General features: G+C 35.0%; 1 protein-coding gene across 1 annotated transcript in view; it reads right to left on the reverse strand.

The window, feature by feature from the left end:
• Positions 1-748: 748 nt before the first annotated feature.
• LOC149827803 (CRM-domain containing factor CFM3, chloroplastic/mitochondrial-like) overlaps positions 749-15,313 on the reverse strand; it is a 29,656-nt gene continuing 15,091 nt past the window's right edge. The window contains exons 2-11 of the mRNA XM_090019644.1: positions 12,174-12,669; positions 11,951-12,081; positions 4,675-5,025; positions 3,197-3,353; positions 2,813-3,105; positions 2,616-2,675; positions 2,412-2,501; positions 2,155-2,323; positions 1,208-1,340; positions 749-1,085 (exon numbers count right to left, since the gene is read on the reverse strand). Of these exons, the coding sequence (XP_089875770.1) occupies positions 2,168-2,323; positions 2,412-2,501; positions 2,616-2,675; positions 2,813-3,105; positions 3,197-3,353; positions 4,675-5,025; positions 11,951-12,081; positions 12,174-12,669 (1,734 nt within the window). The 3' untranslated portion in view covers positions 749-1,085; positions 1,208-1,340; positions 2,155-2,167. The remainder of the gene's footprint in view (positions 1,086-1,207; positions 1,341-2,154; positions 2,324-2,411; positions 2,502-2,615; positions 2,676-2,812; positions 3,106-3,196; positions 3,354-4,674; positions 5,026-11,950; positions 12,082-12,173; positions 12,670-15,313) is intronic.

A 15,313-nucleotide genomic window follows, 5' to 3' on the forward strand; every position in this document is an offset into this window, starting at 1 on the left:
AAAGCCCGCAGCCAACTATGAATGTGCTGGATTACTCAATATGAAAAATAATTATGTATCATTTTTTCCGACGAAACCATCACACATTCATGCTTACAAGCATAAAAAAACATTGTGTCAGCCTTAGGCTAGCATTCATGCCCATTTTTTAAATATTCAGATCCAAGTTTTAGAGCAATTGAGACCACCTTACTGTGGGCCCATGGCAACGATGCTTCTTGGTACATTTCCAAATCCAAAACCAACCTGCCTAAGATCATAGCGTGGCACAATGAAACATATGAATGACACCATGAATAAATAATTCCCTAGACATGTAGCTACAAAAATCTTGGGTAATTTACGCATAGGGGCCTACTACATTGCAAATTTACGTTTAGTCACCTCAGTCTTCAATAATTTAAGATAAACGAATACTTTTTTAAGAAATTTCTCAGATTACTGCATGAGTAATCAGTTATGTCACCTAACTCTGATTAACTCTTTAAAATAATACTAAACCTTTCTCTCTCTTTTTCTAATTATTAATGCCACTTCTTTAGCTCCCATTTTTGCAGCTATAGTTAAGGTAAATAAGTAACTTCAAAGGGTGAAAGTAACACAGGCAGCCAACCAAGCAATTTTTGAAAAAGTGAATCAATTTCTTTAAATATTTGAAACGTGCAGTGTCCAAACATAAATTCCCCATACATTAGGCACTTATTTAAATTATACTAAAATCTTGTAAAAATATTTAAAAAAAATTTAATTACAACGACAAACAAAAGGGTACATAAATATTGCAATATTGTAACTATTGGCACTGGAGAAAGAAACGTTGGCCTTCAATTTACATCTTTGCAAGTTGCAGAAGACATGTATACATGGTTACATGGAGATGAGAAATACACAACCCAGATTCCTGCAGATCCCGCAGCTGCGGCACAAATATGCCATATACACATTTTATGCCGTCTTTGTTGAACCAAGTAACACAAATGTGGTATTTCTTTCTTCCCATGAAATAAAATGATTGAGGTGTGATTTCTTCATGAACAAGGACCTGATCCTTCATAGCCAGCAGACGTACAGTTCCTCACATAGGACTGATTCCATGAAAAAAACAGTGATTAAAACTAGGAAGATTTACCATTAGTGAAGGTGAAAAAGTGAGAACATAGCATGAAAGTAGCATAAACGAAAGAGGAAATAGAAACCTGAATCATACCAAGAGACAAATTTGGGCTTGCCCAGATTGCTAAGGACAGATGCAAGACACTTAATTTTCCCATGTGAGCACTAATGTCATGGAAGCAAGTCATTAGCAGAAAGGAACATCATTGACAAATATGTCCCAGTACCTTGTCAAAAAACATTCAACAATGAGTGTAAATTAGCACAAAAACTGAGAGGAAAAGTCATTTTCATGTAGGAATTACAAGATGGAAAAGGAATTTGTCAAAGATTTAAGGAACACTGGAAACTAAGTTAAAATGGGTTTGATAAATGTTAAAATCTGTTTCATTGAATTCCAGGTTTGCAATATTTTGACTAAAAAGGTAGATAACAATCTATGTCACATGGGTGCGGGTGCGGGTGCAGGTGCGGGTGCGGGTGCGGGTGCGGGTGCGGGTGAGACATGGGTGCGGAGCAATTTCAAAAATTTTAGACACGGGGATACAGCTATATATATGTATATATATTTAAAATATATATATATATATTTTTTTAAATATATATATATATATATATATATAAGACTCGGTCAAAGTTGTGCCCATTAAGGGATATATATATATATATATATATATATATATATATATATAAAGATCAATTTTTTTTAGTTTTCATACGTCTTTTGCCCTAAAAAATGGACAAAAATAAACTCGATCAAAGTTGACTGAGTCCAAAATGTGAACGGACTCGGCCCCGGTGCGTTGATCGAGTCTGACACTTGGTTGACCGTGTCCGCACCGTGTCGGGGCATGTCGACGCGGGTGCGTCGACCTTATAGCCGAGTCCGTGTGACTTAGATAACAATATCAAACCAGAAAGGATTTGGTATGACGCTCCTCCATGCCTACGAGTCCACAAGATACTTCCATCTAAGCATTGTTCTTGTTCTTTATGCTTAAAAGTAATAAAAGCATAACAGATATGGACAACAACTCTGACCTGCAATTTCTTCTCAATCATGTGATTTTGTTTCTCCCCCTTCTGCAATCTCAGAAGATTGTTCATCATGTTCCATAAAGGAATTAATGTCTGATTCCTTAAGGTTGTCAAGTGCATCTAGATCTTCATCCATATGATAGGTCTCAAGATATGCTTCCTCTCCTTCATCCTATCAAAAGAGAAGGGAGATTTATGGAAGGTTATATTTATATAGAACCTGCAGCTGGTCAGTTTTTGTTTCTTAAGAGTCACATTACCTCTGTATCTTCATACTTCGAAGAATATGATGCATCAATCCTTGCATATAGCTCCTCATCTCCATGTTCCTTGATATTTTCCATTTGATCCTGAAATGCAGATAGGTGAATGAATCACATCAAGCTTAGTTCTTACAGTTAGGGCATCATTGTTATGTTTTCTTTCTATGATTGCATCCTTGAAAACGAAAATGGAGCACATACTAGCTCAGATTGTAATTTCTCCACCTTTTTCTGCAGATTCGAAATATGAGTTTGGATTGCCTGTCGGGAGAAAACCAACATAAACAGAATCAGCTCATGATGACATAATATAGCATTTATACAAAGCAATTACTTGACTGTATATGGCTAAGACGACTAAAAGATGAGTGCTTGTTTTCATGCAATGGTGACGGCACCTGACGTCTCTGAAGCTCTATTGAGCGAGCTAAAGCCTTGCGCTTGGTTAAAAGATTCTTAGGCCTCAAAGTAGGAGGCCTTTTATAATCCTTTCCTCGGTAAACAATTATACCATATCCCTTGGATATCTTATCCACAGACACTAACATGCCTCCGCTTTCTGCCTCAAGAGACAATGCTATGTTCTTCACTTCTCCAAAATTCTTTGCTTTGACAATTATTTTAACTAGCTCCCTATACTTCCAGTGCAGGTGCATGTTTTCAACTGTGCCATCAAAAACCCCCCGCCTGCCTGCAAATTAAACTACAATCATGTCAAAACTTCCTATCCAAATTATAAACAACAAGGGAAGGGCTGTTTTCAAAGTGAGTAGATGATTGACCCAGTAATAGGAAAGCTTTCATTCTGAGGCCAATTTTTCGAAACATGAACCGCTCCTCATCTGTGATGCTTTCTGGATCAGCCGAAACCTCTGCCGGTTTCAAAAATTCTTCTACTTTAGCTAATCCCTTTTCTGCTTTCTGTAGTTTACGCTGGGCCTGTTTTTCAAGAGCAAGAGACATTCACAGTACAATTTGCATCAAGATGCACATCTATGTAATCAAAATCATTAGGCAACGTCTACTAATTGGGGCTCACACAACCACCTGGAACTGTGATGCAGTGAAAATTTGCAAAAAACAAAAAAAATTGAGAGAATAAGAAAATGCCTAGGTCACCTGGCTTGCCTTGGTCACCTACTTTGTGTGGCAACTAGAACAGCATCATAGCTGCCAGCCAATGCCTATGTTTCTTAGGTTCACTAAGCAAGTCCTAGTTGTGCCTTCACTACATAAATGCTAATCAGTCCCATAAATAGAACTGAACGAACAAAACTAAATCAATAGCGCATCATTTAATTAGATTTTCCGCATGAAGCTGTGTACCTCATTCCTTCTATTATTTTGCATATACCTGTGAGACCATACAGGCAATCCATTTACAGGAATAAAAAGTATATGATCTTTTTTCTAGATTTCTTCAACATCAAGTAAAAAAAAAACAAGAAAACATGGTACTTTATAATGTTTATTTGGAAGAACAAAAAGTACAGAAGACATAATATAAACCCAAGGGGCTACTGCAGTTCCTTCGTCAGATCAAACAAAGGTACAACTATGCTTTGGTCCATCAAAAGAGGATCACGGAAATGCATGCAAGGTCATGCTAGAGGAATTTACAGGCTGACAGACAGAGTCGGACTGCTCAACAGTAATTTTTGCAGACAACCTGAAGCTGAATTTAGTTAATCATGTGCATTTAGGTTGGCATGAGCAACCGATAAGATCATGATTGTGCTTCGCAAGATGGCAAAAGAAGTTCTTCATCTTCTAGCTTCTTCCTCAATCATCTATGAACCATTCATGATAGATCTGAAGATAAATTGTGGTTAACCAGAAAAGTTTCAATAGAGTTGGTTCAAAATCTTGGCTAAGCAAGCAGTTATTAGTTCAACTGAAGCCTAGAGGGAGTAAATATGGCAGTTAAAAATTTTCAAACCAGTTAAGTTGACAAGAAAGCAATCCACGTGTCAAGGCCCATCAATTTTTCAAAACGTTGGCAAAGAAACTCAAGAGAGGTTCTGCTACTTTTACAAAAGCCTCATACTTTCTCATCTCTCAGGACATTTTGGTTGCTAGTAGAAGATAATTAGCATCAGATCTTGATTCGAAGGGCATTTCATTAATTTTGGGAAGAGATAGTTGGATCTTCAGGCAAGATCATGAATCTTGACTCAACCAGGTGAAGAACAGTCTGGAGAAAGCCATGGCAGTGGAAGCACATAGTTCACATAATCAAAGTGGATATTCTTAAACTTACCAAAGCCATTTTGATATCAAGCATCCTCACTAAATCAGCATGTCTTGCCCTTTCTGCAGCCCTCAGCATCATATCTCTGTCTTTTTCGTCCAGTTTCTTTCCCCAACGAGCATTGGCTTCAAGTGTTTCGCCCAGCGTACCAGCAGTATGAGGCTCTCCATTTGGCTGTACATCTGAGATAACTGAGAGGGAAGCTTTCGTTCGTGTCTTTTCCTCTTCATCTTGTAGGGCCTTTGCCAGTCTTTCCCTCTCAAATAATGCCTCTGTTACTTCAGCAGATAAAAAGTCCTTACCTCTGTAGAAGACAATGTAGTCCTTGTTTCTAGAGAGGAGTGTGCCACCTGTCAGAATCTGCATTTGGACAAAGTACAATATATTCAACGGAGAACAATATTGAGAGCCTTTTTCATCTGAAAAAATACAAAGACACTGATGCAACACACACACACACACGTATCAAAGAATGCTTTCATCAGGACACTGTAAAAATCATAGTTGCATGTCTTTTGCTTAACTGAACCTATACATGTGTCTGCTATAGTTTACTCATCAGAAAACATGAATATTTGTCATGCTCAGATGTGTTTTTCAGTGGCAAAAGATCAGTAGTTCATATTGTACTAAAACTTGAGTACAAAAGTTTCAAGTCTTCCCTTTAAATCAATTTGATCTAAATCATGCTTTTTAGTAATGGGTTCAAATTAAGCAAAAAATACCTACTACTACAATTTCTGCAAGGTCCTAACAAGCACATCTCTCTCTCTCTCTCTCTCTCTCTCTCTCTCTCTCTCTCTCTCTCTCTCTCTATCTATCTATCTATCTATCTATATATATATATATATATATATATATATATATATATATATATATATATATATATATATATATATATATATATATATCATAGTCACCTGAATCATTAAAGGTAATTTCTCAGCGAGGGTATTTTGCGGAGAGATTTTCAAAAGTTGATAAATCTTGGGAGTTTAAAAAATTGAAAAAATATAAATAACAACAAAAAAGCTAAGAAAATAATAAGTTTTGCATTATTTTTCTTTCAGAAGTATAAAGAAACATGTTTTAAAGGTTTTAAAATATAAAAGAAACAAAAAAATATGAAATGCAAACTTTAAAAAAAAAATCTAAAAATATCGCGATATTATTGCAAGAAATATAATTTGCCAATATATTGAAAATATCACGATATATTCCCGATATTATCGGTTACCTTGAAATAGCTGATAATATCACGATATTTTCAATATATCGGTAATATCAATGACGGTGATTGTAATGAACAGGATAAAATCCAATACACATGCAAGAACACACTTTCAATCAAGTAGAATACTTGATTGAATCACCGATCCACCCACACAAGGGTCTAAATAATTGTTATTGCATACATTTACTCATGAAAATGAGTTGAGAAACTACAAGGCCTATTTATAATACAAAGCCACATGGGGAGCAGGGTTGTTGGGCTGCTCCCAACGGTCATAAATATGATTGTTGAGAGCAGCTCCAATAGCTACTTTGGAGCTGCTCCCAATACTTCAAAAGTTGAAAAAGTAAAAAGTGAAAAATAGAAAAAAGAAAAAACAGAAAAAAGAAAAATAGATTGCCAGCCCCTAATGGGATGATGCCTATTACAGTGAAAATGCTGAAATACCCTTGATGGGTATTTCGGTTTACAGTTAAGTACATATATGTATATGTATATATACATGTACATATATGTATATGTATATCTTAACACCCCCCCTCAAACTCATGGTACAACCACCGAGAGTTTGCCAAGTAGGAAGTGGAATCTGGGTGACGGTAGCGCTTTGGTGAAGAAATCCGCGAGTTGGTATTCTGATGGAACATAAGGCAATGTGATAGTCTTTCGCAGGAACTCTTCACAAACGTAGTGGCAATCCATCTCAATGTGTTTCGTTCTCTTATGAAATGTATGATTGCTTGCAATGTATACAACGCTCTTGTTATTACAACACAATTTTGAAGGTTCTGCAGTATGAACCCCAAAGTCTTCGAGAAGTTATCTCAACCAAACTAACTCAAACGTAGTGGTCATCATAGCACGATACTCAGCTTCAGTGGAGAAGAGTGACACCTTCTGCTGCTTTTTGCATCGCCATGAAATTAGAGAGTCACCTACAAATACACATAAACCAGTGGTTGAACATTTATCATTGACATCCCCTCCTCAATCAGAATCAGAATATGCACTGACTTCTAGTGAGGAAGATGATGATAAAAACAAGCCAAGATTAATAGATTTTTTAATATATCTAACAATTCTCATTACAACGCTCATATGCACTGTAGTAGGAGCATGCTGAAATTGACTAACAGAATAAATAGCATGGGATATATCAGGACGGGTAATAGAAAGATAAGATAAAGCCCCAATCATTTGTCTGTAGGGCGTTGGATCTTGCAAAGGCTCTCCATCAACTTTTTTTCATTTTGGCGTTTATGACTTCCAGAGTGTCGACCAATTTTTCATTCGAGAATCCTGATCTTTCAATGATCTTTGCTGCATATTTAGTCTGTGACAAAAAATAACCACGATGTGAGTAAGCAACTTCTATTCTAAGAAAGTATCGTAAAAAACCAAGATCTATCATATCAAAGTTGGCTTTAAGCACATCTTTGATATGATTAACTCCCTGCTAATCATCTCATGTGATTATCATATCATCTACATACAGTAGTAAAATTACCATCCTTGTATTAGAAGACTTAACAAACAATGCAGTATCAGTAAAACAATATTTAAAATGAAGTTGTGTCATCACATCACTGAACCTATCATACCAAGCCTTTAGAGCTTGTTTTAAGCCATACAAGGCCTTACGCAATCGGAGAGTCTCCCCATGTACTAAAGTCAGGTCAGGTGGAGGATTCATGTACACTTCTTCATCTAGATTACTATTTAAAAATGCATTTTTAACGTCCATTTGAAATATAGGTCATTTCCTAATTGATGCTATAGCAATGAGAGTTCTAACAGTAGTCATGCAAGCAACTGGGGCAAATGTCTCATTATAGTCAATCTCATATTATTGAATATATCATTTTGCCACTAACCTAGTCTTATATCTTTCTAATATTCCATCGTACTTAGTTTTAACCTTGTAAACTCATCTGCATCCTATAGTTTTTATTTTAATGTTTAAATCTCCCAAGTTTTTGCTCTTTCTAATGCTTCTAACTCATCATTCATGGCCTTAACTCATTCATGACGATGCTAAGCCTCATGATATGATTGAGGTTCAGCATACGAGTGAATAACCATTAGGCAGGATCTATAGCTTGGTTCAAAGGAATCGTATGAAACAAATCTACTAGGAGCTGTTGAAATTCTTATGGATTTTCTAAGGCTAGAAGAGTCTTCTTTTTGGCTTTGAGAGTATCTTTCTAAAGCACATGGTGGATGACCTTCGATACATCGAGCATAGGTTTGTAAATTATCATGGGATAGGTCTATATTGTCAAGACTTCTACTCACATTCTTATTTCCTTCATGTAGGACTTGGCTTTCATGAATATTTTTACATTTATCATTGACTAGATAAAAAAGGAACGAATAGTCACAACTCTCTTGGATATTATCCTTGAAAAAACCTTTTTCATTTTTTAGAAACGTAACATTTCGAGAAACATACAATTTGTTTCTTTCAATGTCATAACATTTATATCTTTTTTGGTTTTCGGCATAACCCAAAAACATACAAGGAATTGCTTTAGGAGAGAGTTTATCAAGAACAAAACATTTGCACCTGAATACCCTCAACCTTTTGTAATCGAGAGACGTTTTATAAAGCTTTTCAATAGGAGAAACATTTTCAATATTTTTTTAAGACATTCTATTTATTAAATAGACCATCGTAAGAGTGGCTTTGGCCCAAAAAACTTTGGAAACATTTCTAGATACTATAAGTGTTCTAGTGGTTTCAATAATGTGTCTATGCTTTCTTTCGGCAAGACCATTTTGTTGAGGGGTGTACAGACATGATTTTTGATGTATAATCCCATTTAAGTCAAGATAATTTTCAAATTCTTTTGACAAATTATCCTCCGGAATCAGTTCTAAAGATTTGAATATTGGTTTTAAATTGATTTTGTATATGACTATGAAATTTTTTAAAACAATCAAATACTTCTGATTTGTGTTTTAAAAAGAATATCCAAGAGTGTCTACTATAATCGTCCACAAACACAACATAATAAGAAACGCCTCCTTTGGATACGATCGGTGTAGGTCCCCATACATCTGAATGCACTAATTCAAATGGATTCTTAGTTATAAGATGTCTTGTTCCAAAAGCTTAAGACTTTATTTTGCCAAGAATGCAATCTTCACATACAAAATTTTTCCTTTTACAATTTGAAAGAAATGAAAACAATTGTAATTTGGTCACGCTAGGATGTCCTAGTCTTTTGTGCCAAATTTTCATATCTTTCTTTTCCATAAAATTACAAAAAAGTTGTTTTGGCAATTCAAGATTGTCCATAACATTGAGGTCTCCTCTTCTATGGCCTTGCCCAATCGGCTTCCCGGACTGGAGATCCTGTATTAGACAATCATTAGATGAGAAAACTATTTTTCAACCATAGTCCGCGATTTGAGAAACGGATAAGAGGTTTAAGTTCAATTTTGGTACTACTCTAATATTTGGTATGTGAAAAATAGGTGTTTTTTGATAAATACCAAAACTTTTGATTTTCAAAGATGTGCCATCGGCAGTAGAAACACACGAATCGTTTGAGTTAAACTTGCATTCAGTCAATATGGACTCATTAGGGGTCATATGAAATGAAGCACCGGAGTCTAAGATCCAAGAGGTCTTACCATGGTTGTCACTTGTCAATATGGTCGCTCCCGAATAAGAAAGAGATTGTGATTTAAGCATAGGTTGCAACGCCTCCATTAATTGAGCTAAGGAGAGCGAACCAATGCATTTAGAGTCGTCAACTTCACTCCTTTCAACCGAAGCCACTCTTTTGTCTTCTTTATAATCTTCCTTCTTTCTTTTAGGAAAAAAATGTTTGATATGTCCCGGATCATAGCAATGATAGCAAATAATTTTTTCACCTTTTTTTGTCATGATCACCCCTCTTTTCATAGTTGTTGGGGTTTCTACCATTCTCATTTCTTATAGGTGATTTATAACTCTTTGTATGATTTTTGAGCTTTGACATAGCAAGCACGGATTCTTCATTCTTAGAAGTGGATGGTCTTTTCAATCTATTTTCTTCCATAGTTAATTCTTCAAGTGTCTCAATTGTGGAAGGAACCCCTCCTCTATGAAGAAGAGCGGATTTAGTTCCTTCAAATTCGGGCCTAAGCCCATTTATGAATTGATAAAAATGCCCTGCTTTGATTTGATTTTCGCGGAGCTCAACATCTTGTGGACAATGCCACTTTGGCTCAAGAAGAGTCAATTCATCCCAAAGAAGAGAGAGTGTATTGTAGTACTCTCTTATGTTCATGTCTCCTTGAGTCATTGTTCTCACTTTATTTTGGACATTACAAATATGCGCAATATCCTTAAAACTATATATGTCTTTAAGGTATTTTCATGCATCACTAGCGAAGTCAAACTTTGCCAAACTAGAACATTTGTGAATGTCCACACTATTGATGAGCCATCTAATAATTTTGGAATGACCCATCCTCCATTCCTTCCATCTTTTCTCATATTCGGAAACGGCTTTAGCTATTTTTTCTCCTTGAAGCGCAACTTCTTTTCCATTCTCCAAATTTGTAAGGATAAGTTTAGGCTCCTTTTCGGTGCCGTCAACCAACCCCCAAAGCCCCTTTTCCCATATTTTATGTTTTACTATGGATGCCCACATCACATAGTTGGTGTCATTTAGGTGTACAGGAATGAAAACTATCACTTCCCTCTCATTCTCCATTTGCAACAAGAGAGCGAAATAGAAGAAAAGAAGGAGAGAAAGAGAGAAAATGAATGCAATATAAGACTTTTTGGAGATGGTCCACTTCCCAATGCAATAATCGAAATTTTGATGTATTTTGTCAAGTCCACGATCCTCCTCTTGATCATGATCTTTCTTACAACAAACGCCCTTTGGAACACCAAAGCTTTGATACCATGTAATGAAGCGGATAAAATCCAATACACATGCAAGAACACACTTTCAATCAAGTAGAATACTTGATTGGTCTAAAGAATTGTTATTGCATAAATTTACTCATGAAAATGAGTTGAGAAACTATGGGGAGCAGCCCAAAGTAGACTGTTGGGAGCAACTCCAACAGCTACTTTGGAGCTGCTCCCAATACTTCAAAAGTTGAAAAAGTAAAAAGTGAAAAACAGAAAAAATAAAAAACAGAAAAAAGAAAAATAGATTGTCAACCCCTAATGGGCTGATGCCTATTACAGTGAAAATACTGAAATACCCTTGATGGATATTTCGGTTTACAGTTAAGTACATATATGTATACATATACATATATGTATATGTATATCTTAACAGTGATATATATACATATACATATGTGCGTGCATGTCTGTCTTATGTGCTTGTGCGTGTGCATGTGTATACATTGAGAGAGAGAGAGATGAATGTACAACATTATGCACCTGCGTTGTATTTGGGACATCCAAGGAACATGGACTATTTGCCATTTAGATACTGTAAGATTGAAGCAGAGATGAATGTACAACATTATGCACCTACGTTGTATTTGGGACAACCAAGGAACATTGACTATTTGCCATTTAGATACTGTAAGATTGAAGCAAGTGCAACCAAGAGCTAGATTAACACAACTTGGTCGCAAAGTAGATTTGGATCATATGACCCACTGGTTTTTATCAAACCACTCCAGATAGCAAGTATATTTTGTTAAACACATCCAAAAGGCTAGGCTTAACATTTGATGATCAAAGATAAATTGGGGTGTGCATGTGTGAGTAGAGAGAGAAGTGCACAAAAAAATTACTGATGTTTCCCATACTAAAATCATGGTGACAGTAATTTCGGATATGGGGGAAAACCCCAAATCATTTATCGCAATGGCCGGTATAGACATAGCCGTTATGATGATGACAAAACTAACAATGGTAACATTAAACAGAATGTAAATGTTTGTCATTCTCAATTTGCTTAAGCAAGACTTTCTAGCCTAAAAAGAAGACCAGCCATAACATATTAACATGCTTAAGTTATGTTGAACAGCTTTAAAAGCCTCAATACTACCTCTGATTAGATTATACTCATATAGGATGATCACCTTGATATCTTCAGCCATTCTCTCACTACAAGTAACCTGAACACCACGCTTCAGAGCAATCTTTGCAATAGAGCTTTCCTCCCATAGCTTCACCATAGCCACAGCCAAGCCTTGATGTTGCCTACTTCTCCCTATAGAAGGAAAATAATAGATTGCCGGGTAGGGTAAACACAAATACCTATGCAAAACTCGAATGGGTGAAAAATCATATGCAAAACCATACCTAATGCAAAATGAGGAGGCAATGCCCTAGTAAGTCTCCGAAGAGATGTCACTTCTGTGTTTCCAAGACGAGGTTTGACCCCATATGGAAGAAGCCTAAAAGGGGGTTTGTAGCCAGGAACTATACCAGGGAGAAGATCTGCATCAACAGGTAATGGATCACAACCAGGCCAGTCTGTAAACCGTGGACCTAGACCATCCAAAAGCTTGTCTACTTCATGTTCGTATTTGACTTCCTTAGAAGATTCCAAAAGATTTTCCTCCTCATTAGTGGTTGCAGTGTCTGTTTGTGATGCCTTCCTGTTACCAACCAAACAATTTTTCATTGAACTCTTGTCTGCCTTATCAGAAGATAGATTAAATGAGTTGGGACCAATTCTGTGATTGTTCCATGTTTGTTGATTATCTGACTGCTTAGAAGGAACCTCATAATTTACCCCCTTATATAATGAAACAGAGCTCCCAGACCTCCATATCACCATTCCTCCAGTCTTCCTCTGATGAGTACAAAAGAAAAGTCAGTTAGTCTGAATATGTAAAAAGCTTTATGATGTACCAAGCAGAATTAATCCTGAATTGCATAAAGTAACTGATACATTGAAGTGTATAACATGCAAAAGTTGAGATCAACTTGTTAAGATGGATGTCCTTTTCTTGTATAAGTATATATGTATGTATATATAGTATGTATATATTTATATATATAATATATATATTTATTAGTATATAATATATATCATATATATTATCTTATCTTTGTCAACCTAGGTTGACTGAGTTCTAGCCATTGGAGGCTAGTTGGACTATCTCCAATGGCTAGAAGGCTCTCCCTCTCCTCTTTAATCTCCCTCTCTTCTCCCTTCTTTGTGCCTATATATATATATATATATATGGGTGGGTGGGTTTGTAAGTGAGAGAGTGATGGGTAGTATTAGGTATTTTTTGTGTTTTGAAAGTTACGTAGTGAGGACTTTATGTAATTTCTTTTTATATTTCATTTGTGTTCTTTATTAATGAAGATATATATTCACATTCAATGTGCTTCACCTTTGTTGTTATGGTCTTGTCCAAATGCATTATGTTTCAACATGTTTCAACTCTTGGAGCTCATTTTTTGAGTGCGTAAGGATCCGCGTTGTTTCATGACATGGTATTAGAGCTTGGCATCTTGGTATTGGTATCTTGTTTGTGTTTATTCTTCTAAATAAAATTCTTAATCGATGTATGACTTGGACTCGATGATCTCACATTCCGGTATATATTTCTTATTTGGTGAAGTGTCTATGGTAAAATTTCAAAAATTGGTTTTGGGTATTTTATATCAAAAAATTGGACATGTTTTTCAAATTAATTGAAATCAAAGCTTCTTTTTAAATCTCTTTTTAAATATGTTATTGTTGTTTTAGCTCTTGTGTGAGCATGTTGATTCAAAGTATATTTTGATTATGCTAGTACCTTTTTAATTATCAAAGCATGTTAAAAATTATGTACTAAGTAAATATGTGATTTCTTAAGGATTTTAAAATTATGATTGCATGTTCTTCATGTTTCTTGCACTTTGATGAATGAATAAAATATTTTTGTAATTGAGCATACTTGTGTATGCCCTTTTATGTGCTTTGTTGGTGTGTCCTTCAACACTTGTGTTTGTCGATTTAGATCTTTGGTGGATACTTTTGTTCTTGATTGAAGGCTCTTGATTTATTGCATACTTGTTAATTATAAATTAATTTATTGTGCCTTCTTTGGTGTATACTCTTAGTGGTTTTCATGTATCCTTAATGGCCTTTGTGATCATCTCTTGACAAATACTTATATCACGTATCATATGCTTATTCTCATATATGACTTGCATTAATCTTATATGGATGAATGTGTTACTTCATATATGTTTGAATGATATTGCTTATCAAGTAAGATTATTTTCAAATTAATGACTTGTGTTGAATTAAGGGATGCTTGATATAGGCCTTAAGTAATATTTATGATTACTTGTCATCATGTACTCAAATGCACATTTTAATATTTAATGTGCTTCTCTATTATGTATTGTATCTTTCTCTTAGAGGATTCTTGTATTTAGGTTTCCTCTTGAGCATTGTTAAAACTTACTTTTGAAAAATTCTTGTCGTTGAGTCTTTAGTGGCTTTATGTGTTTTTGCCCATTGTTGATTTATTGACTTGGGTACTTGTGCCCTCTTACAACTCTTAGTGGTTTCTTTCTTTGATATTTTATATCATGGTTCTTAGAGATTTTACACTTATTGCATTGTGATAAAATTTCTTATATAACATATATGAGTTCATGATTAGAGATAATTATGTATTAAACATCTATATGAAGATCTTTATGAATCTCTACATGTGTGCCTTCATTTGTCTCATAGTAGACGGATGGTTTAGATTTAGCTTCTTAAAACTATTATTTTTGTCTCTTTATTGGTGTGTTCTTTGATTGGTGAATTTATGAAAGGTAATCCAAAATTTTCATCTTATCTATGTTGATTGCTTAATTCGGGCATGATCCTTATTGATTGATTGTTTGTTCAAATTTGTGAAAAATGATCACGAGGCATCATGTATTGCATATAATTGCATCAATAAATATATTGTTGTGCATATGATTGCACTATTTTCATGTTAAGGTTTTCATCTACTTTTATTGGATTTGATTTAAAACTTGTTTTTTCAAATCGGTTATATGATATGAACTCATCTCTTTGGAAATTAATTTTTGTAAGTATTTTATAGGATGCGTAATTTCTCTTGGCCTTGTTATTCTTAAATCAGAAATGTTTGTTGGAGTGAGTTGTGTGCACCTTGTTTTATGTCAGTTTAGATTGTCAACTTATGGTTTAGCTCTAACTCACGATTGTTTGATCTCTTTATTTGTGAGTGTATTGTATCACTCATTTGTTTTTTGCCATTGATATTATTATAGATGATTATAATTTTGTTTATCTGTTATGACTATCTATTTTTTAAACTATGATGTTTCGAAAGATTGTTAAAATTGATATTCTTGTTGGTGACATTAATGTGTTTTCGTTACAAGATTTCTTACCTCGGGTGTCTTTTCTTTTTTATGTCTCTTATCCAAGTGTCATTATATGTAGACAAGACATTTATTTACACCTTCGT

Source organism: Nuphar pumila, chromosome 10, assembly GCF_984573655.1.
Source record: "Nuphar pumila chromosome 10, dmNupPumi1.hap1.1, whole genome shotgun sequence".
Lineage (NCBI taxonomy): Eukaryota > Viridiplantae > Streptophyta > Magnoliopsida > Nymphaeales > Nymphaeaceae > Nuphar > Nuphar pumila.